Source organism: Echinops telfairi, unplaced genomic scaffold (genome assembly GCF_000313985.2).
Source record: "Echinops telfairi isolate 266 unplaced genomic scaffold, ASM31398v2 ScPeMD7_7424;HRSCAF=8462, whole genome shotgun sequence".
In the NCBI taxonomy this organism is placed as follows: Eukaryota; Metazoa; Chordata; class Mammalia; order Afrosoricida; family Tenrecidae; genus Echinops; species Echinops telfairi.
Window position 1 is genome coordinate 20,343,847 of NW_022111324.1, and position 26,604 is coordinate 20,370,450.

The window sequence follows — 26,604 nt, forward strand, 5'->3', positions numbered from 1 at the left end:
GGTTGTCTGTCCCCCAGGGAGGAGGTCACACACAGTTCCATGTGATCGGTTCCCTCTTTCCTACCCATTCTCCCTTTGAGTATAGCTCTTATAACCACAGTCTGTAATTCCCACCAGGTCCAGGTCCTGGGTGGACCTTGCCGATGGGTGTATTTCCTCTTTTTTTATGGGCTGGATAAGAGAAGCTGGGGGAAGATGCTGAGAGGATTATATGACTTAACTGTGAGTGACTGTTAGCAGGGTTCATTGTGGTCATAAAAACTTGGAACTCTAACATGGGATTGGTCAGTTTTGCCAACCTGCTGTATATAAAATGAGCCATCTCAGAAGCAAGATTGGGAGTGGGGTGGGATTAGATGGGTGCAGATGTATCTCACTGCCATTAAGAAAGAAGAACCAGGAGTGGAGCACATCCTTTGGGCCTGAGATCCCAGCACTGCACCTGTTCAGTCAAGACCAAGCAGTATAGCAGAGGAGCATTAGGGGGTAGCAGCAGCAGGACCAAGAGCCAGAGCAATGGGATTCCTGGCCCACAGATCGAGTAAAGCTGAGGGAGTACCTTGGGGCAGCAGGCTGACTTGGTGAGTTGGGTACCTCCAACACTATCTAAGGAGCTAACACACTTTAAGTTTGTTAACACACTGAGCTAGAACTGAACAACGTCAGTGGAGGCTTATGGTGGAATAGTCTGCCCCTTTGGCATTTAGTAATACCACTTACAGAGCTTTGTGACATTACATGGTCAGGATAGAGACCAAAGGGCCATGTGACTGAGAATCCGAGGACCAGAAAGAGGCCTGCCTGGCCAAAATGTATCCCAAGCATTTCTGGTCCTAAATTGTACCCTGTTAATTTCCCTAATTAAACCCGCTGGTGATGAATATTGTCTGTGAGGAGGTTTTTGGCCATCTCAGTGAATTATCAAAAAGAGTAGAGAAGTAGAGATTGATTAGGAGGGAAAATTGGAGTCAGAATTGGTGCGAAAGTTGGAGGGTGGTGGGTGTCTTATTACCACCTTATAGGAATAGACCTTGGGCTGATGTTGCCTTTAATACTCCTTCCCTTGTGAAGTCAGGACTTCAGCTATCGCCTCCACACCATTAGAACAACAGCATTAGTGCTTTTGGAGAAGAGTGAACTTCTGAGTGCCCAGAAGGTAGAGGAATTTGGCTGGAGTTAAGGTGCTTAATAAAATGATGACCATAGCCCAATTTTTAAAAAAAAGTACTAATGGACAATTTGGTATAATAATAACTAAATTCTACATACCCTTGCAAAAAATCACTTTCACATGATGTCGCAGGTTGAATTTTGTCCCCCAAAATATGTGTTACCTGGCTGGGCCATGATTCTTCATGGTTTGGCAGAATGACAGCACGTAATGTGATCTAATCTGATGAGCCAGTCATTTGTAAGGGGATTAGCCTGGGGTGCAACACCCATATTCAGGCGACAGCCTAGCTCCAATGGAAGAGGAGTTCCCCTGGGGCGTGGTCTGCATCTCCTTTTATTGTATCAGAGGTAAAGGACAGAGAAGCAAGCAGAAAAGGAAGGACAGTCCTGTCACCAAGAGAAGAAAGCTGAGGGCAGAGCTAGTCCTTTGGATCCAAGGCCCTGCACTGAGAATCTCCTAGTCCCAGAAAAGGTGATGCCAAGACACATGGAAATCTCCAAGTCACACTGGGCCCACAGAGGTGGGAAGATGTCAAGGACCTTTGTGCAGAGCTGACAAAACCTCCTCCTTGAGCCAGCTGGTGCCCTGCATTTGGACTTCAGCCTCCTAAACTGTGGAGAATACTTATCTTTGTTGAATCCGTTCACTTGTCATATTTCTGCTATAGCGATAATCGGTAACTAAGACACGATTACTTTATTTGATCCTCTTGAGAATAGGGCACAGTACTTAGGGAGAGGTCATTGTCTACATTTCACACATGAAAAAGAGGCTTAGAGGAGATCGATGACTCTATCCAGCTCACATGGGTACTACTTGTTTGCCAGGATCCCAAGCCAGATATTAAGACACTAAAACCTTACATCTTCTTACTTTCTTATATTCATTCAATTATTCAGTGAAATTTCATTTCACAATGTGTGTCAATACTGTATATATAAAAATGAACGACACAGCAATCCTGCCTTCCAGGAAGGTTGCCTAATGAAGGAGTCCGGCTAACAAAAGTCATGAGGGCTTGTGGGACGGATGTGCAGAGGGCTTAGACAATTGGCCAACGTGATCATTGAGGTAATATTTTAACCAAGTCTCTTAACAGGGCTGTTAACTGTAGCCCCTAAAGAGTTGGTGGTTCAAACCCACTAGTTTCTTCAAGGGAAGAAGATGAGGCTGTTTGCTCCTGCAAAGTTTTAGGAACCAAAAGGAGCAGTGTGCCCTGTCCACTCACAGGGGCTGTGAGTTGGAATCAACTCAATGGCAGTGAGGCTAAAGGGAGAGAATGGTCGTCTCCCAGAGAGATACAGTGCGAAAGAACATTCTGGGTTTTTTACCATTCTTAACCTTTTTGTGTGCCATAGATCCCATGAGCAGCCTGGATGTGGCCTCTTATGCAACAGAATAACGTTTTAACATTATATAAAATATGTAGACCAACAATATGGGAAACCACCAAAGTTATAGTTGTTGTTGTTTTTTCCCCCTGCTTTTTTTTAAAGTATAGTTTTATTAGAAAACTAAATCAACTCTATGATAAAGTAACATGCTTTGTTATTTAGCACATTAAATAACAAGATCTAGCACTAATCTGGCTAGCCCTGGTGGCAAAGTGGTTATAAGTGCTGGCTGCTAAACTAACTAAAAGGTTGGCAGTTCAAACCACCAGCTGCTTTAAGGAGAGAAATCTACAACCTCAAAAATCCACAGGGGCAATTTTGCTCTGTCTTGTAGGGTCCATGTGAGGCAGACTCAATTCATTGACACTGGGTTTTTAGGCTTTGAGCAATGATCTAATAGAAATCTAATTGCAAACTGATAATATAACTGGTTTTGAGTTATCTATATCTCCTTAGCTTTCTCTTGGTGATAGAACATGTTCTCGTTAATCATCAGGAAGCCACCTTCTGCTCACAGCGACTCCAGGTGCTGCTGAATAGAACTGTGCTACTTGGGGTGTTCAAGGCTGTGACCTTGGCAGGCCTGCCTTCTGAGACACCTCTCTGGCCCCAAGGTGAGCACTTAATCATTGTTGCCACCTAGGGACTCCATGAGGAAGTCAGAGGTCATAGCTACTCTGGTTTACTCCATGCCTTCATAATGGAAGGAAATGTTAAAGTTCAGGTTAGTGACAATAACGAAGTACTTGTTCTCTCCTCCAGTGTCTGGGGCCTTTGAATTTTGAGCCTTGTTCCAGGTAGAAGATAGAGCTTGGACAAGAGTCAAGAGGATGAGGACGAGTAAGGCAAGCTAAAGATACTACGGGGGTGTAGCAGAAATCAATGTGTGTGCAGAGTTAAGTGAGTGAGGAAGGGGCTCGTAAGTACAATGTCTATATTCCAAACATCAAATTCACTGCCATCGAGTTGATACCAACTCATAGCGACCTTATAGGACAGGGTTGAACTGCCCCTGTGGGTGTCCGAGACTGTAACTCGTCAGGAGAGTCAGAAAGGCCCAACTCACAGCCCACCACGCCCTCAGGCTCCTCAACATGTGTACTGTATTATAACCCATGATCTCAGACTCCTAATCCCAGCTCTTACACAGCGCTCTGTGTTTTAGCCTCCAGTTATGCAAGGTATGTTTACCAACCTCAGGAGTTTGGATTTTTTTTTTTAAGTTTGTATTTTATCCTATATGCAATAGGTTGGCTGCATCAGGCAGTGTTTTTAAGGAGGATATATTTTTTGTGTGGCTGTGTTTTTACTTTGTTAAAATCTTTTTACAGTAACATAATTCAATTATCTATCTATCTATCTACCTATCTATCTATCTATCTAACTCATTTGTACAAAATAGGAACCCCAGTGGTATACGGTTTTACTCATTCAGCTGCTAACTGCCATTGATACAAAGTATGACACATTTTACATACTTCCACAAAGTACTCTTTTTATATTTTTTTACATAGTACTCTTTGTTTTTGTGTCTTGGGAATCATCCTACATCATACACACAGAGAGTGGGTTAGGCTGAATTGACTAGAGAAACAAATCCAGAGACAGTCATATAAGAGAGAGCTTTATATCAAGATTCTTTTTGTGTCTCAGGAAAACATCCCAGTCCAACTCAAGTCCATAAATCCTCCTTCAGACTCACGCAGCCACATGCGATGATACAGAATGCAGGAAGATCACAGGCTGGTGGGTGCAAAGTCCCATGGATCTAATGGCGGTAAACGCATCTCCAGGGTAAAGGCAGAGAGAGGGAGTGGCCCGCCTCCAGAGAGCCATCTATCTAGGTGGCACTTCCAAATGAAGTCACCAAGCTACAACCTGATTGGGTGCCATGTTGACACAAAAAACTTAACTGTCACAGTAAGAAAGAACTTTATATAAAAAAATTTAAAAAAAACAACTTTATATCAAGAAAACATCCCAGCCCAGTCCAACTCAAGTCCTTAAGTCCAATACTAGTAAGTCCCTCTTCAAATGATGCAGAATGCAGAAAGATCACAGGTTAGTGAGTGCAGAGTCTTGTGGCTACAGTGGGGGTGATATCATCATAGGGCTCTGGCAGCAACTAAGATCAGCTAGCAGGAAGGTGAAGGAGGGGGTCGGCTGTCCTCAGGGCCCTCCTTATGAGAAGGCCATGGCCACACCCCCAAGTAAGCGCCATCAGCTGTGACCTGATGGGCAGGTTGCCAACCCTACACTTTTTAAGTTGACATGGAATTACATAAACTACCACAGAGCTTTATTCTTTTGTTTTACCCATTGCAAAGTGTTCCATTATACCATGTACCACCATAGTTAATTTAGCCAGTATCCGTTTATACTCATCTACTAACAGAGGTGGGTGGGTTGAACCTCCCAACAGCGCCGTAGAGGAAAGGCCCAGTGATATGCTTTCATCAAGAAGACAGCCACAACAACCCCGGGGGCTCTGTGCTCTGCAGTCTGAGGCAGCTCCATGGCAGGGCACTTGGGCTGACTGACTTGTTTTCCCTTGCAAATGGATGTAGGTCATTCTGAAGTTTTGTCTTTAAAGTTTTGCTACCTCGTACGGACATTTTTTCTCACACAAGCAAATATATCCAAGTATATTGATGGGATTTCCCCTATAAAAGGCACGTGCATTTTTTATGCATATAGGCCTTGCCAAACAGTCCTGTAGACATTTCACCAATTTGCACTGTTAACAGTAACAGAGTGCCTGTTTCCCTGGGCCTCGCTAACCATGTGCTAGCGACTTCCGGTTTGTGCCTGTCCAGTGTTTGCCGTTGGTCATTGCTGGTGAGTTGATTCGTATTTAGAACACCTGCCAGGCCTGTCTTCTGAGGCACCCCTGGGCAGTCCAGCACTTAACCGTTTGTGACACTCAGAGACGTCATCTCATCCTCCACAGCTTCTTACTGGGCTTTGGAGCCATTTGTGTTTTCTTAGCTGTCTTTCTTTCTTTTTTCTTTTAATCATTTTATTGGGGGCTCATACAGCTCTTATCACAATACATACATGCATCCATTGTGTCAAGCACATTTGTACATTTGCTGCCATCATTATTTTCAAAATATTTTCTTTCTACTTGAGCCTTTGGTATCAGCTCCTCATTTTTCCCCTCCCTTATGAACCCCTGATAATATATCAATCATTATTTTTTCATGTCTTATACTAACCGATGTCTCCCTTCACCCACTTTTCTGTTGTCCATCCCCCAGGGAGGGGGTTATAGGTAGATCATTGTGATCAGTCCCACCCCCCACCCCGACCTGCTCACCCTCCTGGTATCCCTACTATCATTATTGGGCCTGAGGGGTTTATCTGTCTTGGATTCCCTAAGTTTCCAGGTCTTATCTATGCCCATGTACATGCTCTGGTCTAGCAGGATTTGTAAGGTAGAATTGGGATCGTGGTAATGGGAGGAGGAAGCATTAAAGAACTAGAAGAAAGTTGTAATGCTTCATTGGTGGTATACTGCTCCCTCACTGGCTCGTCTCTTCCTTGTGACCCTTCTGTAAGGGGATGTCCAATTGTTTATAGATAGGCTTTGGGTCTCCACTCTGCACTCCCTCTCATTCACATTGATAAAATATTTGTTCTGGATCTCGGATGCCTGATACCTGATCCCAGTAACACCTCAGGATCACACAGGCTGGTGTGCTTCTTCCATGTGGACTTTGTTGCTTCTCAGCTAGATGTTTAAGCAGCCTTTAAGACTCCAGACGCTATGTCTTTTGATAGCTGGGCACCATCAGCTTTCTACATTGCCCATGCACCTGCTCTGTCTTCAGCGATCGTGTCAGGAAGGTGAGCATCATGGAATGCCAGGTTATTAGAACAACGTGTTCTTGCGTTGAGGGAGTACTTGAGTAGAGGCCCAATGTCCATCTGCTACTTTGATACTTAACATATAAATATATGTACATAAATCTAGTTTCCTATCATTTTATATAAATATATTTATATATGTACATACCTGTATTTAGACCTCTATAAATGCTCTTTGCCTCTTAATTCTTCCTCTATTTCCTTTTCCTTTTCTCTTGTCCCACTATCATGTTCAGCCTTCATTCAGGTTTCAGTAATTCCTCTTGGTTACATTGCCCTTGATCAAACCCTACCAGGCCTCCTATGCCTTCCTCGCAGTCGATTTTAGATCACTTGTTCCCTTGCCCCTGGGTTGTTTCTGTTGGGCTGTTTGTCTTACTGACTTAAGGAACTGATACTCTGGGCCAGTTAAAACTCAGCTTCCCAGTTTGTGTTTCTTTGGCTTTGGTTTATAATATTTCTTTGCCTTGCAGAGGGCTTTTTTTAAATGCCTTCATGTGTTTTCTGGTAAATTTTCTGGTTTTGCATCATAGTTAGCTTTGCTTACACCAAGGTCATTGGTTGATATATTTCTTTTCAGTTCATATTTAAAATTTTTATATAGTTGGGATTTATCCTCTGGTATGTGTATGGTTTGAGCTGTGAACTTTCTGCCTGGCAGCTCTCCCCCTAGCATTTACTGCAGGAGTCTGTCTTTTTTCATTATGTGTGCCTCCGTCTCTGGACTTCCTGTTCTAGCCCACTGGACATTGTGTCTGAGCAGATCTGTAATGAGAACTTTGCTTTGATAGCTAGGGAGGACTGGTCCCTCCCTAGCTCCTATTCGAGTTTTTTCCTTATGCGCTTTACAGTTAGCATTTCTAGTGACTCTAAAAGGGCTGCTGGTATTTGTAATGGGATTGAGTTGAATTTATGCCTCTATTTTTATCCTGAGAAACAAGGGTGGTGTTCGCGGTCGTTAATTATTGTTGAGTCTGCCTCGCCTCATGGTGACCCAGGTGTGCATAGTAAAATTGCACTCCACAGGTTGTGTTGAGAACTGTTGGAAGCAGATCTCCAGGCCTTTGTTCTGCGGTGACTCTGGTTGGGTTTGAACTGCCATCTTTTTGGCTAGTAAGTGCTTAAGTTGTTTATGTCACCAGGGCCTTCAAATGTGGTTTACCTTTCAGTTAGTTCAAATCTTGTTTAGTCTGAAAGGTAAAGAAGCACGATGTAGTCAGGTTTGTGAGTAGGTCTGTAGGTGATTTGTTTCTGTGTAGTGTGTGCTGTTAGGAGCCCTAGTTAGTGGGACTGCTAACCACAACATTGACAGTTCACACCTATCTGCTGCTCTTCGGGAGAAAGGCGAGGCTGGTTGCTCCTGAAAAGATGTAAAGTCTTAGAAACCCTGTAGAGGGTCGCTGTGGGTTGGAGCCAACTCGATGGCAGAGGATTTGTTTTATTTATTTGTTTTGGTGCCAGGAGTTAAAAATATTGAAAAATGTGAAGGACACAAGCATAGGAACATAAACAGTCATTTAAAAAGAGTTTATGAGAGTTTATTAGGTAAAGAATATAGCCCCGTTAGTGGCTACATTTAATGGAGAGTAGAAAAAAACATTACTCCCTGTGTTAGGCTGGGTAGACTAGAGAAACCGAATTCATAAACACTCATCTTTTATAGGAGAGAGTTTTATATAGAGTAATTGTACATTAAGAAAGCATCCCAACCCAGTCCAGTTCAAGCCCATAAGTCCGACATTAGGCCCTGTGTCCGACATCGATCTACAAAGTCCTCCGCAGTCTCACAAAACACACACAATGACGCCGACTGCAGGAGGAAAGCCGAATCAGTAAGTGTGTAAGCATCTCAGCACTGGCAGGGGACTCCCTGGGCTGTTCCAGCACCCAGGGCTGCATGGGGTAGGTCCATGCGGCTTCTCAGAAATGTCTCGAAGAAGCACACTCCCTAATTTAAATTTTACAGCTTTAAAAAACTTTTGAAACCATTTTAGATTATATAAAGGTTGCAGAGGCATTCACAGCACGTTCATATGCCCTTCCCGGATTCCTCAATTGCTGGTACTTTTGAGATCATTTGAGAATAGGGTGCAGGTGTGAGTGCTTAATTGTCCCTTAAAACTTCAGTTAAGTGTTTTCTAACAATCCAGACATGCTGCTGTGTAGCCACATTCAACCATCCAAAGCAGGATGTTGAATTGACCCAGTATCACCCTTTGACCCATCGGCACTATTCAGATTTGGGCACTTGTCCCTGTAGTGTCCGGTTGTGAGTCCAGGTTTCCGACTAGGGTCACAGGGTGCATTCATTCGCCGTATCTTTTTAGCCAGCTCCATCAGTCTGGAACAATTCCTCCATCTTTTCTTGGTGTTCGTGACCTTGGCATTTTAAAGTGTGCAAGCCAGGTACTTGGCAGAGTTTCTCTCAGTTTGGGTTTTTCTGATGTTTGCTTGTGGTTTAAACATTTAGGCAGATGTGCCAAGCAGAGTGGTGTTGCACTTAAGGTACGTCCTATTAGGAGGCACACAGCGTGGATATGTTGGTGGTACTAACGTTTACACTTGAGTAAGAGTGTGTCTGCAAGGGCACTGCAGTGTCAAGTTCATACCCATGCTGTACTCGTGAATAGTCGGTGCTGAGGATCTTGTAGCGGGAGGCTCCAGAGCAGTGTCCCAAAGTGGCAACAGTGCCTCCTGGCATGCTGGAATGACACAGTGGGGGGCTGCAAAAGCTTTATCCTGGATTATGGCATGCTATAGTGCAAACGTTTTTTAATTGCTGAGAATTTTTTTTTCCCCTGAATGGGGGATGTATTACCAAATAAGTTTGGGAACCTGTTCTCTATGTTCTAGAACTATGTCATAAGAGGGGGCTTCAGAAAGTTCCTGGAAAAATTCCATGATCTTTTAATTCCATTTTTCCATCAACTTGTTGAAGGCCCGCCCCCCCACCCCGTCTTTTCCTTATTAAACTTTAACCTGCCACAGCAATGAATTAGTGCTCCTTGACAATCCTTGCCTGAATAATTAATTCTACAGTAGTTACCAAATGGTGATTTTCTAATTCCACCCATTGTTCCTTCATCTATATATCACTGTGAGCTTAATGGACTCTTACTTTGCTCAGCACAATTTGTTGCTGCCATTATTTATGTTGCTGCTCAAACTGCCACAGATGTAGCCAGTGGCAGGCAGCTTGCTGGCTCCTGTGTCACCCTAAAACACCCGCCTCGTTCTCTGAGCTCTTGCTCCCTCACTGACTTAACATAATGTTCCAGGCTTATCTTGTTGCAATTTCCCTGCCCCACCCTGGAGTCAGCTCTTTCTCCAAGGAGCCTTGGTTCCTTTGAACATTGGCACAAAGGAGTCTTCAGAAACGGGCGTGCAGGTACTGTGTGCTCAGTCCTCCCCAAGCCTCTGTGTCTCTAGCTCTCTGGGTGGACGTGGAAGGAGAGGCAGGGTGTGTGTGTCTACATACGCATGTCTGTGCCTTCATGATGGGCTCGCTCCTAGGAGCAGCTGAGAGCGTGCGTGGCTCAGGACCGGGCAGGCTTCCTTCTGAGGCGTACAGCAGCACCGGTCTGTGTCTTTCTAGATATCTGTGTGCATCGCGCTCAAACCTTCAGTTCACACCAACATTTTCAGTTAGTTCTGCCCTCATTCATTCTAGCCTTCCTCTTTTGTAAATGTGTACTCCCTTCTCCAGCCGTCAGAAACTGCCCCACCGTCCTTGGTGAGCACACTTACGTACTCAACCCCTCCTTTGTAGAACCAGACTCCAGGACACTCCTTGGCACCAGACTTGCCCCCGTCTCCCCTGGGCACTCTGGCCAGATTCTGAGCCCTAATGAAGGAGAAGAGGCCATTTCTTTCTTTGAATTAAAGGGAGTTCAGAAGATACTGACAGTGGCTGACTCGAGAGAGACATTGGGTGGAAGGGATACAAGAGGGAGGAAAATAATGTCTTTTGAGGACGTATGCTTTTGTACTTTGTGATTTTTTTTTTTTTACACTGGGTGCATAAGTTACCTGTTCAGAACATCCATTCACCTGTTCATTCGCGGGTGTTCTCTGCTGCTTTGTTTGGGGGCAGAATTTGGAATCTTCCTTGTTTACTTCAATGTGTCTGACTCCTCCTTCTCCTTCAGGAAACAGTACTTGTTTCTATGGGAAATGTTACTACTGCCGGGAGACAGAGCCAGCGTGTGCCGATGGAGACATAATGGAGGGATCCATCACGCTCTGGCTCCCTGACGTGTGGCCTCTGCAGAAGCACAGACACCCTTGGGGCAGGACATACCGAGAGGGCAAACTGGCCAGGTAAATGCCCCTGTGGGCCATGCTTAACTCGCCCTGATTCTGGCCCACACTCAGAGGGCTGTGTGCTGGCAGAGGAGCCTGCTGGGTGGGGGCCACTTACCGACTGCAAGTTCAGGAGATAACCCCACCGTGCTGCTTGCCTCCAGGTGGGAGTATGACGAGAGCTACTGTGACGCTGTGAAGAAAACGTCCCCCTACGACTCGGGCCCACGCCTCCTGGACATCATCGACACAGCCGTCTTTGACTACCTGATTGGCAACGCTGACCGCCATCACTACGAGAGCTTCCAGGATGATGAAGGCGCCAGCATGCTCATCCTTCTCGATAATGCCAAGAGGTAGGCCTGGCCGAGCTGCCCAGCCAGGGAGCGGTTTCCCCATGTGTCTCCTGGCAGGTACCCAAAGAGCCATTGCCAGAAAGTATCCTTCCCGTTCCCTCTCGGGCGCGTTCCTCATGGCACAGGAAAAGGGAGGGGACCTGACTGGTAGGCCATGCCCTTTTGTACCTTGTGAAGTTTGTACACCCTGTGCTTACATGATCTGTTCAGAAAACCCATAAGTGTTTTAAAGTGTAGTGAGCTCAGGATCTTTGCTCTCTCAGTACTTGTTGGCTCAGAAGGTTCATATTCCCTCCACCCCCAGTGGAAAGGGGGTTCTTTCTAAAGAGTTGATGTGTCTGTAGGGCTCTTCACCCACTAAAAAACCCCAACTGTCTTCAAGTCAATTCCAACTCACAGTGACCCAAGGTCAGGGTTCCGAGGGTATAAACTTGTAGGGGAGCAGACAGCCTCGTCATTCTCACACGGAAGGGTTGGTGGATTTGAACCACGGACTTTGCTTACTTGATAGCACAACCATGGCTCCCTTGAGACCTGGAAGTCAGCGGTTTAACTTATGCCCCACTTCACTCCTCCTTCACTAAGCTGCTTAGGCTTGAGAGTGACACAGGTCATACAACATGAAGCTTCCTCTTAAATTTATTCTGTCCTTGGTTCATGGAATTTCTAAAGCGTAATTTGCTGATCGGCTATTTAGCTTTGGCAGTCTAGGCCTGGACTTTTTGTTAAGATGGGAAAAGAGTGGTTATGTTTAAAAACCAAGTTACTTTTATCTCAAGTTTGTTTTGAATAAGTGGAATAACCTTATTTCTTCCTTCTTTCCTTTTGTTATTGTATGTATTGGGCAGTGTTTTTCTGTCCTGATCTTTATTGAGGTATTTGGAGCATATTTCCAGTTTGCTGTCTACATTCTTGATGGTGCTCAGTTCTATACCACTTTGAGTTGGACTAAATGAGTGTTTGCTAAAGAAAGTTATCCCCCTGGAGCCCAGGACTTTCCAGGCGCCAGGTCATTCCTGTTACCACTGCTGCAGGGAATAAGCTGAGACCTGGACCCTCAGCATAGACCACTTGGACATTTGCTAATGATGCCACAAACTTGCCCAGAACAAGATGTCTTGTTCTTGTGTCTGTGCAGACAGTGGCAGCTACAGTGAGAGGCAGCCTGTCCTGCCGCCCCCTCGCCCCATCCCCCAGCAGAGCCATTGGTTGCCAGTGCAATCACTGTTCTGGAAAATCCTTATCCTTAATGTGTGAGGGTGTTTATTTAAAAAGAAATATACTCTGGCATCACCGCCTTGGTCCTTGGTTCTCTGCGGGTCTCCAGTTACTGAGGCGAGTGTCCCTGACAGCATGGCAGGTAGACATTGATTCCAGGCTCAGCTCTCCCTTTTGAGTTCCTGCATCGCTCACCTTCACCACAGCCTTGAGCCTGTTCGGGTACTTAGTGCACAGCGTCGGAATCTCTCCGACGGGTAATGGGGGGCTACAAGGAGGAATTCTTTTCACAAGTAAAGGCCGTGTGCTCCGTGGTGGAATTGGAATAGCCTTGGTTTCTCCCCCAGCCCTTACACACCTGTCAGGTCTGGGGCCTGATGGGGTCTCCTGCCAGTCTGTTCATGCCACACTGTGCTACCATAGTTAGGTGCCAGCACTTTGCAAGATCTTGGTAGGAAAAGTCCTTGTAAATGGGTGTATTTATTTGGTGCTTCAAGGGGGCTTCTGGAGATCCTGTGTCTAATTGGTCATGCCCGGTTTAATTGAAGTGATTGGAGCTGTCGGCGCGTGAAATGATCTGGGATTACATTTCGGTTTCTGATAGACTGTGATGCTAAGAAGGGGACTGGCACTTCCAGCGAGCTCACTAAGTTTTGATTTACTTTTCAGCTTTGGGAACCCCTCGCTGGATGAGAGAAGCATTCTCGCCCCTCTCTATCAGTGTTGCATGTAAGTTACGCACACTGCAAACGTGTGCTGTCTTCCCCGTCCTTTGCAGGCTCAGCTACAGAGCGGCTGTGTTCTTGGCTTTCAGTTGTCCTGGGACGTGCGCAGTGCTAGTCCTGCTCTCCCAGCGAAGAGCCTCGGGAGATCTGGGACAAGGGAACAGGGAAAGGTAGAGGAAGGTAACCCAAAGCACGAATCCACTTCAAGTCTTACATGAAATACATGTGACAGTGGAGTCAATAATATATACTCCACATTGGTTTAAATATCAGAAAATCGTTTCCTTTCTTTCTGTCCCTGGAAAATAAATCTAATCAAATCTTCTTTGCTCCAAAGAGGGAGGGACCCATCAATAGTTATACTTTCTATGGCTGCTTACAAGCAGTTTTTTTTAGACTGCAGTCACTTAAAAAAAAGCAGGATGAAAACATCGCCTTTGCAGGCTCTGACATGCCAGCTGACGCAGATTTGACTGGCAGCGTTCTCCAACCGACTTTGGTGAGTAGTGGTTGGGGTAGCAGCCATCAAAAGTATAACTATTGGTCCCGCCCTCTTTGGGGTAAAGAGGAGTGAAAAAAAAAATCAAAGACACACGGACGCAGTTGTTCTAAAGGACTAATGGCCACATACATCACACAGCTTTCATAACCCAGAGACCAGAGGAACTAGATGGTGCCCAACTGCCACCAATAGGCTTGCAGGGGGTCCTACAGTGATGAAACAGGATTGCAGGCGGGGCACACAGAGATGAAACAATGTCAGCTGCAAGATTGGCAGGTCACACTCCCTGAGGTTCTTGGGCAGAAAGATCTAGCGAACTGCTTCCAAAGGGCACACATTTAAAAACCTCCCGGAGCTGCTCCTCTCTGACACCTCTGGGACTCCATGAGTTGGAGTCTATCGGGCAGCAAACCACTGACATCCCCACCAGCATCTCATTGGTGTTGTTGCCTGGGACACGGATTTTACTTTTAGCTCTTTATTGTGGTGAAGGTTTACAGAGCCATTTGGTTTTCCATCAAGCAATTCACATACATTTTGCAGTCCCTGTAAAGCAGTGATTCTCAACCTGTGGGTCGTGAACCCCGTTTGGAGTTGCCTAAGACCATCGGAAAACACATATTTCCGATGGTCTTAGGAACTGAGACCTCTGCTCCTCTATCCGTCTCCAGGCAGGTCCACCCACATGCAGATATGCCCACATCCGAGTACCTGGCATGAAAACTGTACCCATGCTACACCATACTTCAAGACAAAATTTCTTTTATTTGTAATTAGAAATAAATATTTCACAATATATAATTACATATTGTTTTTGTGATTAATCACTATGCTTTAATTATTTCAATTTGTAACCATGAAAATATGTCCTGCATATCAGATATTTACATTATGATTCATAACAGTAGCAAAATTACAGTGATGTTGGAGCAACGAAAATAACTTTATGGCTGGGGGTCACCACCACATGAGAAACTGTCTGAAAGGGTCCCGGCATTAGGAAGGTTGAGACCACTGCTGCAAAGTATAATCACTCTCTCCAAATCCTCCAGGTCTACTGCTTCCATTTGCCTTCCTCTTCCTGCTTCCTCAGGGAGCTTTGCCCCCAGGAAATGCTGTCCTTTGTGGTCTCCTGTGGTGTAAGAAGTGCACATGTTGCTAGTGTTGCTGTCCAGTGTATAGACCTGCCAATTGTCAGGCTGAAAGCTGGGACACTGGCATAAGTCAACTGGCAGGCCTAAACGGTATCTAAGGGCCATAGTCTCACGGGTTCTACCAGCCTCTCGCAGACCAGAAAGCCTGGCATTTATTTTGTTGTTGTTTTTTCTGAGTTTTTTCCACATTGTCTTTCTTCCTACTGTATCCAGGACTTTAATGGATCTTTCTCTCTCGCACGTTTTGAGCACAGGTGGAGCTTCCTTACTCTTTATTTTTAAATAATTTTGCTGGCATCTATTTTACATAACATACAATTTAATAATTAAGACGGTTTGTGCAGTCATCACCACCATCATTTTCAGAACATTGTCGTTTTCGTACTCGTTAGCTCCCATGACCCCCATCCCCCCGTTGTGCCCCATATAAACCAACCTCTCTCAAAGCCATCAAGTCGGCCCGACTCTCAGCAGCTCTAGGGGACAGGGCAGACTTGCCCCTGTGAGTTGCTGCGACTGTGACTCGTTACGGGAGGAGAAAGCCCGTCTGTCTGCGTGGAGCAGCCGATGGTTTCCCACACCGCTCCATGTGGGCTTTGTGGCCGACCCCAGGGAAGCATTGACCAGTTACTGTCCTCTGGAACACCTGTCCTGGACCTCATGTGCAGAAAATCGTGCAAGACCCAGGGAGCAGATACCAACAATGACTAGACAAAATTGAAAAAAACCTCAATCAAAAAAGAAAACAGGGAAAACATAGCAGAAAATATTATATTAAAAACAAATTTTAAATGGGTCAAATGGAGATTAGATGCTTAGGTATTACATTTTAACCTAACTACATCTGCCATAATCGACTTTACAGTGCTCTATGTCTGATGACAAGGCTATTCACATCTCTGGACTGTGGTCAGAGGGGAGTCACCAGAGGCTTAATCCACGTGGGGACCCTGCAAATATATTTTGGACTTCCACTGTCATCCATAGCCTTCTGCAAGCTGGGTGTTCACAATGTAAACTGATAGCATTCCCTTCTTTGGATTTGGATTTTATTATTTGCGATCCTTGGATCACTCAGGCTGGTGTGCTGCCATGTAGACTTAACTGATGCCTAACTTAGATGGATGTTAGAAGACAAGCATTAAAGCCCAGGATGTTATTTCTGATCATTGTTTCATCGCAGTTTTTTAGAGATGCATAGTTTTCCACTGTTTATGTACCTATTTATTCATTCTTCTACTGATGGGCATCTGTGGGCTCTTTCCAGCTTCTTGCTACTGTGAACTGTGGGAGAGCATACATCTGTTCATGTTCTGTGCCTGGATTTCTTTAGGGTATATGCCTAGTAAAGGAATTGCTGGCTTGTATGGTATTTCTGAAGGAGCCCTGGTGGCATAGTGGATACAAGTTACACTGCAGTCCTTAATGTCTGCAGTTTGAAACCACCAGGCGCCCTGCGGGGAAAAGATGGGGCTCTGTGCTTCCGTAAATAGTTATAGTCATAGAAACTCACAGGGCCTGGTCTACCCTGTCCTATAAGGTTGTGAGTTTATATAGTATTTCTATCCTTAGCTGTTTTAGGTAGTACCAGGTCACTTTTCACAGTGGTCGTACCTGTTTACAAACCCACGAGCAGTGTGTAAGAGTCCCAGTCTTTCCGCACCTTCTCCAGCATTTGTGGTTCTGTTTCTTTTTTTAATTGGGCTATCACTGTGGGTGTAAGGTGTAGCTGGTCATCGTTTTGATTTGCATTTCCCTGATGGCTAGTGATCCTGAATTTCTCCTCATGTCCTTTGTGCCCCTTTTAATTGAATTATTTGTGTTTTTCTTATTGAGGTGCAGCAGGATTCCATAGATTTAGGTAATTAGTACCTTGTCTGTTGTATTATGTACTTTTTAAATAGCTGCAGGACAAGAGGCCTCTTTTCTGCATGCCTAGTCATCCCCATTCATCCACCTGAGAACCTCTTCTGGTGGGATCAACAAAAGATCCTCATTAGTTGGTGAAATAACTTAAGAAAGATAAGTGTCTTAAAATATATTTGGTCTTGTTTATAATATAAAGTTAGAAATGTCTTAAAACTAGAAACACGCAGTAGGCCCTGGGATACAAACATCTGATTTACAAACTCACACTTGCCCATTCCTGTATGTGGATTCGCCCTGCATGGAAACCTGGATCGCATTGACCCAGCCGCTCACCACAGATTCCCCATCACAGCCACAGGCAGCTTCTCAGTCCAGGGACAACCTCAAATCCCTCCAATTCAGACCCAGCGGCCACCTGCTCTGGCTTACCAACAAATTAGACACAACAGGAACAGATCTCATTTGTAGCCGAGGCCTGCCTGTAAAGAAGAAAATAGAAATTGCCCATTAACTCTAAGAGTAACTCCTGTGAACGTTCTAGAGTTCTTCATTCTAATCATGAGTGTGTACATTTATGCATATGCACATAGACACAGATTGAGGGTAGACTAGGTACCCTCCCTTTTTTTCAGTCCCCTCACCATTGTATTATAGGCATTTTCTAACCACACCAAATTTTCAAAAATGCTCTTGAAGGCTGCTTCATACCCCTTTGCCTGGCTGAGCCAGATCAACTACTTCCTGGAGGTTGGACCTTCCCATTGCTTCCCAGGGCTCTTGTTGCAGACGCTGCCGTGAACGGACCAAAAAGCTTCAGAGAGTTTGTGGGGAAATCTCACAGTCTTTCATTCCATTTCCCACGAGCATTTTGAAACATCCCTGGTAAATACATGTAATCTTTGTGTTGATCCTCAAATTACTTACGCATAAAAGAACAGAGCTGGTTGGGGTCACATGACTTGGGATGGAGTGCTCCTACAGAGGTGAGTTCCTGTTGGATCACGGTGCCTAGTTTCCTCCCTGACTCCTGTCTGCCGAGCAGGCTCTCAGCTCTATGTGACAGTGAGAGGGTTTGTGTAACCTCTCCTACACTTTGCCTTCCAGCATTCGCGTCTCCACCTGGAACAGACTGAACTACCTAAAGAACGGTGTGCTAAAGTCCGCCTTAAAATCGGCCACGGCCCCCGACCCCATCGCCCCCGTGCTCTCCGAGCTGCACCTGGACGCAGTGGAGCAACGGCTGCTGAGCGTCCTGGCCACCGTGAAGCAGTGCACAGACCAGTTTGGGGCCGATGCTGTGCTGGTGGAGGACAGGATGCCCCTGTCCCACCTGTAACTCTCAACGCAGAATTCCCGAAACTTCTTACAAAGATAGAGAAACAGCACAATCCATTCCAAAGGGTAGCCTACGGACTGGAGCTGGCCAGCAGAAAGTTCTGGGGACAGAAGGCGGGGTGACCTGGGCGGTCTGGGGCTTTCTGTAGCAGAGACTACACGGGTTAGGCCTCGGAGATGGTCAGGTGGCATCACCTGCTGTCCATCGGGGTTGGAAATCCCGTGCCTTGGGGCTTGCCGAGGTGGGACATTGGGACAGGTGATTGGGTTCTGCAGTGAATTTTGAGTTGAAGCTTCCAATCCTGTCTCCACACTCGTGGATTTTCTGAAAACACTTTACAATCTTTCAAGTCCTTTTTTACCGGGACTAGTTGAATTGGAACGCTTACTGCCTCCTAAGGAGTGGCAGCAAATAAAGCCTTGTATTCTACTGAGCCAGCTAGCGCTTTCTGTTGGGAGGGGCAGGTTGTATTGTGAGGATCGGATGGGAGCTCCTCCTAACAAGCTGTGTGGTGGCCCTCTGGCCAGCGCTTAGAGGAGAAGAGCGAGGCACACTTGGTAGAAGCAGATGGGGAATCTCTGAGGTCACTCATGGAAACCTGTGCCCCTGTCTTCAAGCTCATTGGGTCTGAAAAGCAAAACCGACTCTGTACCTAGGGACAATCTAGCTGGCCAGTGTGTCCAGGTTAATCAAAATTGGTCTCCAGAGAAAACCAACCAAGCATGAGTCTCGTATGGAGACCCTTATCTCCCTTTTGTCAAAGCAGGCAAATGCTCCCTCAGTTAACTGAGTAGACTGAAGCAGCATCTCAGGTAAGAGTTTCTGCTGTCCGCAGTTCCCTAGGAGATGGCATTGGTCCATCCAAGCAGCTCCCCACCCCACCCCCGAGGGAGTGTCCCCCCCATCTGTGCCTTCCTTGAGGAAAGCCTATGCACTTCTGCCACTGGCAGCACGTGCCCTGCTACCCTGCTGGTGACCGGACTCCGCTTGTGCTCCAGGCCCAGTGGAACAGAGATGGGAAGCCGTAGACTTGCATGTCTGTCAAGCTCTGCCTTCATGCCGAAATCCCCTTTGGGTTCTGCACCCTTGGTGCCATGTTACCCTCTCAAAACCCCGGCTCACTTCCATGTTCCGGGGAAGCAATTATGACAGGTAAGCTATCGCTCTGGAATACGGGCCAAGGAGGACAGACTGGAGTGCCCACTTAGTGTGTGTGAGGAGCTGCGAGCTGCTCTCCGGCAGCAGAGACGACCTTAAACAGCCTGCCTGAGCAAAGTTAACTCCGGTCACTTGAGACCAGTTTTAGACGCCCCCATACTTTGAAGACCAGCTGTCCTATTGATGCCTAGGTACCACACATTAACTAACTGAGGTACCTGTAACCACTTTAACCTACGTTGCAATTAGGGTACTTTGTGCTGATGTGTGTATGTTTTGAGATGGACACAGAATGGGCTGACTTGTAAAAAGGAGTATTGAATTCGTAAAGACAGGACAAAACACTGAAATAGTGTTAACAAAAGGAGGCATGGACTCTCATTTGGGCCTTTTAAAAAGCGCATGTCCAAAGATGGTCACAATTCGGTGGGAGTACTTTCCCTACAGCTTCTAGGTGGAGGGGCGGGGCTGCGGGTAGGAGCTCTGTTCTCCCGTCAGCTTCGCTGAGCTCAGCGTGGCGGCCCCTCTTTCAAACGAATGGTGCACTGGGAAGACTGAAAGCTCCCACGCTCGGAGTTCGCTCATAAAGTTGAAGGCAGAAAGTTCAGCTGAGCGGGGAAAGCCACCGTGGTCTTTGAGTCTACCTCCCAGTGACCCGTAGACAGAGTGGACGTGCCCCTCAGGGTTTCCCGGACTAAACCTTACAGCCCAACATAGAACCCACTTTGCCACCAGGGCCCTGGTCAGGAGAAAAAGAGGAAAGAGTCACTTTTTTAAAAATGTCTTAACCTTCAAGGCATTACAGGAAACCTCTCTTGTCATTCTTTTTCTCTGCGGGTTTCAAATTCATGGTTTTAAAAGGTGTTCCTATCCATGATAGTTAAAGGTAAATGATAACGAAGTGTGACGTCTAAGAAATAAGTTTATGTTCTAAGTCAGGAGTGCAGTAAGCTGGACAAGTGTGCTGAGGCCAATCTAGATGAAACTGGGGGGACAGCCGGGCCTTCACCGATAGGGGAGTCTCTGGGGCAGCAGAGGGAAGAGGTAGATGTCTCTCAAAAAGGCAAGTAGCACTGCCCCCTGTGGCGGACAGTATTTTATTGATCAGAATCGAGTGCTATTCCAGTCAGGACAAGTTCGAGGGGATGTTGTTGTTTGATCAGTCCAAGTTTGGTGGATTTTGATGTTACAAAAGTAGGAAAATCAGAATTGACTGCTGCTTCATGCCCTCCTCTCACTTCTTAAAAGTGTTTATCCAGAAAGCTGGGTGGGTAAAGGTAGACAGAGAAGGTTCATTTTAAACTGTTCCTTGATAAGAGTCTATAGTGCAGGTTTGGGAAGGGACATAAATAGCTTTCTTTGAAAAGCCAATTAACCCACGGATCTTAGGGTGCTCGGAGTCTCATTCAAGGACATACGTAAGAGGCATTTCCCTGTTTGCACTCCGGGCTCCCACGTCCAGTGAAATGTAAGAATGAACTGGGAGAATTCCAGCCTGTCACTCCTGCTTGTTAGGTACAGTGGATATAAACAGGGCAGCTCTGCCGTGCCCCCTGAAGGCAACACATGCTTCCCCTCGCATCCAGCTTTTCTTTAGAAGTCTCTGGCCCCCTTCCCCTGCCCACCATGTACCTCCCTCCTCCGCCCTCTTGTATTCTTGCCTGAGCGGTGACCTGCCGCACCAGGCACACAGTGCCCTGCGATCGTCAAGAAAGCCGACTAATGAGGTGCATTTGTGTTCTAGCAATAATGGGCCTTTATTTTGACAGAAACACGGGCCTATGTTGCTGTAGGACCTGAAGTTAGGCCAGCACCAGGTTGTCACCATAAAGACCACTCATTCAGCAAGCACCTCTGAGCCCTGGGGGTGCCCGGCCCACTGGCCTGGTGACTCGCACTCTGCCGGGCCAGGAAGGCCCTTTTCTCTCTGAATCTTCGAGGTTGGGACTGGGCACTCAGCTGCCACAGGTGCTTAAGGAGCCAAGGTGTTAACATGCAAGGCAGCGGGGAAGCAGGGACAACCTACTGAAAAGCTAGTCCATTTGTTGTCTCGCTTTGCCAAGGATTACTCCATAGCAGTTACACTAAGAGAAGTTGTGCTCAGTGAGACACCAAATAAGATGCAAATCTGAGTTTCTGATGTGTTCCATGACCTTCAATTCTGAAAAAGAAAAAAATGAATAAAGGTCTCAAGAAACTGTTGTATCTTCATTTTCTCTTAATACTGCCCTGGCCTGGTATTTCCAGTTTCTACTACTTTTGATCAGAGACAGAAGAGGATTCTATTTTTCGCGCCCACTGAGAACAGCCACCAGACTTGCTTCCCAGTGCGTGTTCGTGTTTGATGAGGCCTGGCACTTCCTCGCCGAGATGTTCCCCAGAGGAGAATACTTAATATTTTAACTTCATTTGCAACAGGCAGGTGTCCATTTCCATCGCTTGCACCTGAATCCTCGTGGGAAGCTGAGGCCTGGTGCTGTCCGTCCCTCGCTGACTCACCACTCAGATCCTGCTCTGGGACAGCTGGCAGTCTTCATTTGCTTCGCAGCCATTTTAGGAAAACTGGTATTAAACCAAGCCCACTGCCATCGGGTCGATTCCGATGTACAGCGACATGAGAGACTGGGATTTGAGCTTTACGGCAGTGGGTGTGAGGAAGGCTAGGTTCTGGATCTTACCTTCGATAACGTCTTTACTTCTAACTTGGCCTTTCCCAGCTTTCGTGGTGTAAGATTGGGACGGGGGCAAGGCTGGCCGTAACCATGGCTGGGTCTTGTGAGCTGCTGCTGCTTGAATCCCCATGGGCCTCTGGTCAGCCAGCCTTTGGGCATTGTGTGGGGAACTGGGGCACCCAGATCATGGCTCCCTCCCCTCCAGAGCTTGTAGAGTGCATGTGAGGCACGTGGTGCCTCAACAGTGACGTAGATTCATCGAGAGGGAGGAAGGAGCCCTCGTGGCCCTGTGGGCTAGGCACTGGACTGGAAGGTGGGCAGTTGAGATTCACCAGCAGCCCCACGGGAGAAAGGTGAGGCTGTCTGCTGCAGTAACAAACTACTTAGAAGTCTGGGAAACCCTACGGAGCAGCTCTGCCCGAAATCAACATGATGGTGTGGCTAAGAAGCAGGAGAGAATTCTGGGCTTCGGCAGGTGAGGTGGTCGGGAGTGTCAGTGAAGGGTGGCAGGTGGTGCTAGGCTTGACAGGCTGTGTACAGAATCCCTTGGCCACAGAGAACCCTGGTGGCTCGGTGATTAAGGTGCTTGCTGCTAACTGAAAGTTCTTTAGCCTGAACCCACTAGCGGCTGAGAGGAGAAAGATGCAGCATTCTGCCCCCATGAAGATGCAAGCTTGGGAAGCCCCGGGGGTCATTCCAAGAGTCTGAGCTGATGGTACTGGGTTGGGGGGCCGGACTACAGAAGTGCAGACGCTGCTGGGCCCTGTTGTCTGATTCCAGGGCTAGAAGTGTCCCTGCACGTGTTCCTTGACGGGGCCAGGCAGTCCAAGTGCCCAGTGTAGGAAACGGTAGAGGGAACACTGGCAGTGAGCTGTGAAGCTCTCACTTTATGTTCTTGGATCTCAGGACAGCGTGGCTTTTATATTTCCATTTATCTCTTTGTTTGGAGAGAAAGGCTTGATCTTCACCTGAAGACTTTTCAAGGCAGAGGGCTATGACCCCTCAGTGGGGCTGCAAAGATGTCTCTGCCAAGTGATGCTCCTGTCCAATGGCCTAGTACAATGCTGTGCTCCCACCCCCCAACCCCACACACCCAGTAGAAGGTGCAGGGTGGGGGCTTGAGAAGGTGCATTTCTAACAAGCTCCTGGGTGATGCCATTTCTCTGGCCGTAACCATACTTGAGTAGCATATACTAAAATCCTCTAAACCAAACCCGAGCTGCCTGTAGTTTCCATAGTGGCCTGTAGGTGGCATCATCCACAGACCTCCAAGTTTCACAAGCATCTCTTACCTTGGGCTTGAAATGCCAGCAGGTATTGTAGTCTCAAGAGCTTGTCTAGAAATGGATTGCTTTTTTGGGTATTAAATATTTACCTCTACCCTGGTGGCATAGTGGTCACGCATTAGTTTGCTAACTGCAACGTCTGCAGTTTGAAACTGCTGCCGATCCATAGGAGAATGATGAGGCTTTTTTCTCCCGTGAAGAGTCATGGTCTCAGAAATCCACAGGGGCAATGCTTCCCTGTCCAGGGGTCGCTGTAAGGAGCCCTGGTGGTGCAATAGTTGTACTTTGGGTGGCTAACCCCAAGGTCAACAATTTGAAACCACCTGCTGCTCCAAGAGACAAAGACAAAGCTTTCTTCTCTGAAGAATTGCAATCTCGGAAGCCCACGGGAGACCCGCTCCAGCTGAGCCTGCAGGGTTGCTGTGAGTCGGCATCGGCTCGGTGGCAGTGAGTAATAGAGTAGTGGTTGGTGGACTTCAAGGAGGCTGCTCCTACTCGGTGAATCACTGAGGGGAAAGATGCCCTTCTACTTGAAAACCCAATTTGTAAAGACCTTCCCAACGACCTACTTTACTTACCATAGGCCAACTCCAAAGCAAAATGTCCCCGAAATGAGCAGTTAGCCACCTTATAGGAAAGCTACAAGTACACATTCCTTTCCACAAAAACTCAGCTTACTGTAAGAATACAGGCAGCCCGGAAATTAGGATGAATTCGAATTATGACAAACTGCATTTAGCAATGCCATTTTTTAAAAAAAAAAAGTCTTACTAGACATATGCACTAGATAAAATATTACAGAGCATGATTTACTGGTGTTATTCTCAGATGTGCAAAGATAGAATGTTTAAGGACCCTGGTAATAAAAAGTAATAATGGGGTCAGGGTGGGAGGGGCACTCAGTTTACATCAGAACTGATGACCAACTTGTCAGAACAGCCTGCTGTAAGCCAGGGGCTGCCTGGACTAGTCTTTTAACCCCCAGACTTCCCTAGCAGCGTCTCAGTTAAAGAAAGCTCCCCCCCACCCATGCCACCAGACAGTGCCCCTCCATCTTTGGGCATAGCAGCATTTCCCATATATGGGGTGTTTACACTCACTGAATTAACCCATTTAATCTTCACAGCATCCTTATCAGGTGGGCATTTTATTATTTTATAAGCCGGGGAAATTGAGGCAGGGGCCAGTTAGGTTATACCCAAGGTCACACATGTAGAAAATTGGTGAGTACATTAAGTCATTCATGCTCAGAGAGTGTCGAATGTGTTAGCGTTTTGCACTTACAAAATAAGTGTAAAGGCATGCCCCTTGATCACTGTTCTCTGAAACTCACAGGGGCAGTTGTACTCTGTCTTCTGCCTGCATGTAGCTTTGTACTAGTGTTATGGCCCCTGCTCTATGAGGGGGGTTCTGTTCCATTTTGACAGCACTTTTAGGCGTTCAGGCATGCCCTAGGCAGACATCATTCATTAAGTTCCCAACTTGCCTCGCTATCCTAACAAAGGTGTCTATCGGGTGTCTGCAGCTGCCGGAGTGCAGGGCAGGAGCACATGACCCCGCGTGTGCTCTGAGAGATTGGAATGAGCAAGTAGGCTGTGTGTGACTTTGGGGGCCATAGCACCAGAATTCAATTTATAATCTAGAGAGCCCGGCCTCAAAGACACTGCGCACGTGACATTAGTGAAGTCCCCCAATCTCTCCAGACATCAGTTTCTTCATATGAGATGGCTCTCAAGCCAGTGGCTTTAGCAACTATCGTGATTTAAAAAAATGCATTATGCTCTCCTGAAATCTAAACCTTGTTCCACATGCCATACCGGGCCTCCGAAATGGAATTAAAAGGTAATGGATATATTCTTGCTTTCATAGACAGGGGAACAACTAGAATTAAAATCAACAATGAGGACATAGAGATCCTGGGGGTGTTGGAGCAACAAGAATCTAGCTGAAAGGAATTACTAAAAGAAGAAGGGCAAGGGTGACAGGATATAGGTAAAAGGAAATAGAGGAAAGAGCTAGGAAGCAATGCTTTGGATAGAGATATAAACATAGGTGTGCACTTATGTAAATTAATAAAAATAGAGGTGTTGGCTTATGTACACATATTTATATGGCAATACATTGAGGATGTGGACAGACTTTGGGCCTCAACTCAAGCCCCCTCCTCAACACGAGAATACTTTGTTCTAACATCTTGGCATTCTGTGATGCTCACCCTCCTGGCACAATTGCTGAAAACAAAGTGGGTGCATAAGCAAGTGTGGTGAAGAAAGCTGATGGTACCCGGCTATCAAAAGATAAAGTGTCTGGGGTCTAAAAGACTTGAAAATAAACAAGCGGCCATCTAGCTGAGAAGCAACAAAGCCCACATGGAAGAAGCACACCAGCCTGTGTGATCACGAGGTGTCGATAGGATCAGGTAACAGGCATAGGATCAGAAGACCCAAAACAACAAAACATTGTTGAGAATGAGGAGGGTCAGAGCAGAGACCTCAAACCCATCTGTAGACCATAGGACATCTCCTCATAGAAGGGTCACAAGGAAGGGATGAGTCAACCAGGGTGCAATATAGCACCAATGAAGAACACGATATTCCTCTGGTTCTTTGAGGCTTCCTCACCTCCCCCCTCTCCCTGCCAGTATCATGACCCCAGTCCTGCCTTTGTTTTGACTAGACTGGAGCACGAATACTGGTACAGATAGGAGCTCATGACATGGAATCCAGGTCAGATAAACCCCCCAGGAACAGAAATGGGAGTAGCAATACCAGGAGGGTATGGGGGAGGTGGGAGGCCAAGGGGAGGAAGGGGGAACCAACTTAAATGATGACATGTAACATATGCCGCGCCGCCCCCCCCACGAACAACAGAAACATGGGTGGGACAGTGAGATATGAAAAAAATATGAAAATTATAATTTATCAAGGGGTCACGAGGTTGGGGGAGAGGGAGGGGGAAAAGGAGCTGATACCAAGGGCTCAAATAGAACGTGAATGTTTAGAAAGTGATGATGGCAACAGATGTACAAACATGCTTGATACAATTGATGTATGGATCATTATAAGCGCTGTAAGAGCCCCCAATAAAATGATCTTAAAAAAAAGGTAATGGCGTTTCTCCATGCTTTTCGAAGCCCCTTCGGAGGGAAGCTCTGCGTGGGCTCTGACTGGCTGCCGGGCAGCCAGCACTTGAAAGGTACAAGGCTAGCAAAGGCAGTTCACACAGCACTTCCCAAACTTCTGTTCCCCATGAGCGAGGACCACACTGGTGTAGGATCTTATTTCTCTGTGCCTGTAGGTCTCCAAGGAGTCCAGGCGACGCAGTGGTAAAGCGCTCCATGTGTAACCCAAGGGCTAACGCCACTCTCCGGGAGCAACATGGAGCAGTCTGCTTTTTATTATTTTTTTTTGAGATGTTTGATTTTCTTTTTTATTTTTTTTAAAAACATTTTATTAGGGGCTCATACAACTCTTATCACAATCCATACACACATCAATTGTGTAATGCGCATTTGTACATCGTTTCTCAAAACATTTTCTCTCCATTTAAACCCCCGACATTAGGTCCTCATTTTTCCCCTCCCTCCCC

At 46.5% G+C, this 26,604-nt stretch overlaps 2 protein-coding genes across 3 annotated transcripts in view; both read left to right on the forward strand.

Moving 5' to 3' along the window:
• Positions 1 to 18,333, forward strand: part of FAM20B (FAM20B glycosaminoglycan xylosylkinase) — a 28,712-nt gene extending 10,379 nt beyond the window's left edge. For both annotated transcript variants that reach the window (XM_004706709.4, XM_045298307.1), the window contains exons 4-7: positions 10,587 to 10,758; positions 10,905 to 11,096; positions 12,984 to 13,043; positions 17,669 to 18,333. In XM_004706709.4, coding sequence (XP_004706766.1) covers positions 10,587 to 10,758; positions 10,905 to 11,096; positions 12,984 to 13,043; positions 17,669 to 17,900 — 656 coding nt within the window. In that variant the 3' untranslated portion in view covers positions 17,901 to 18,333. The remainder of the gene's footprint in view (positions 1 to 10,586; positions 10,759 to 10,904; positions 11,097 to 12,983; positions 13,044 to 17,668) is intronic.
• Positions 18,334 to 18,432: 99 nt separating this feature from the next.
• Positions 18,433 to 26,604, forward strand: part of TOR3A (torsin family 3 member A) — a 23,052-nt gene continuing 14,880 nt past the window's right edge. The window contains exon 1 of the mRNA XM_045297977.1: positions 18,433 to 21,295. Within this exon, the coding sequence (XP_045153912.1) occupies positions 21,235 to 21,295 (61 nt within the window). The 5' untranslated portion in view covers positions 18,433 to 21,234. The remainder of the gene's footprint in view (positions 21,296 to 26,604) is intronic.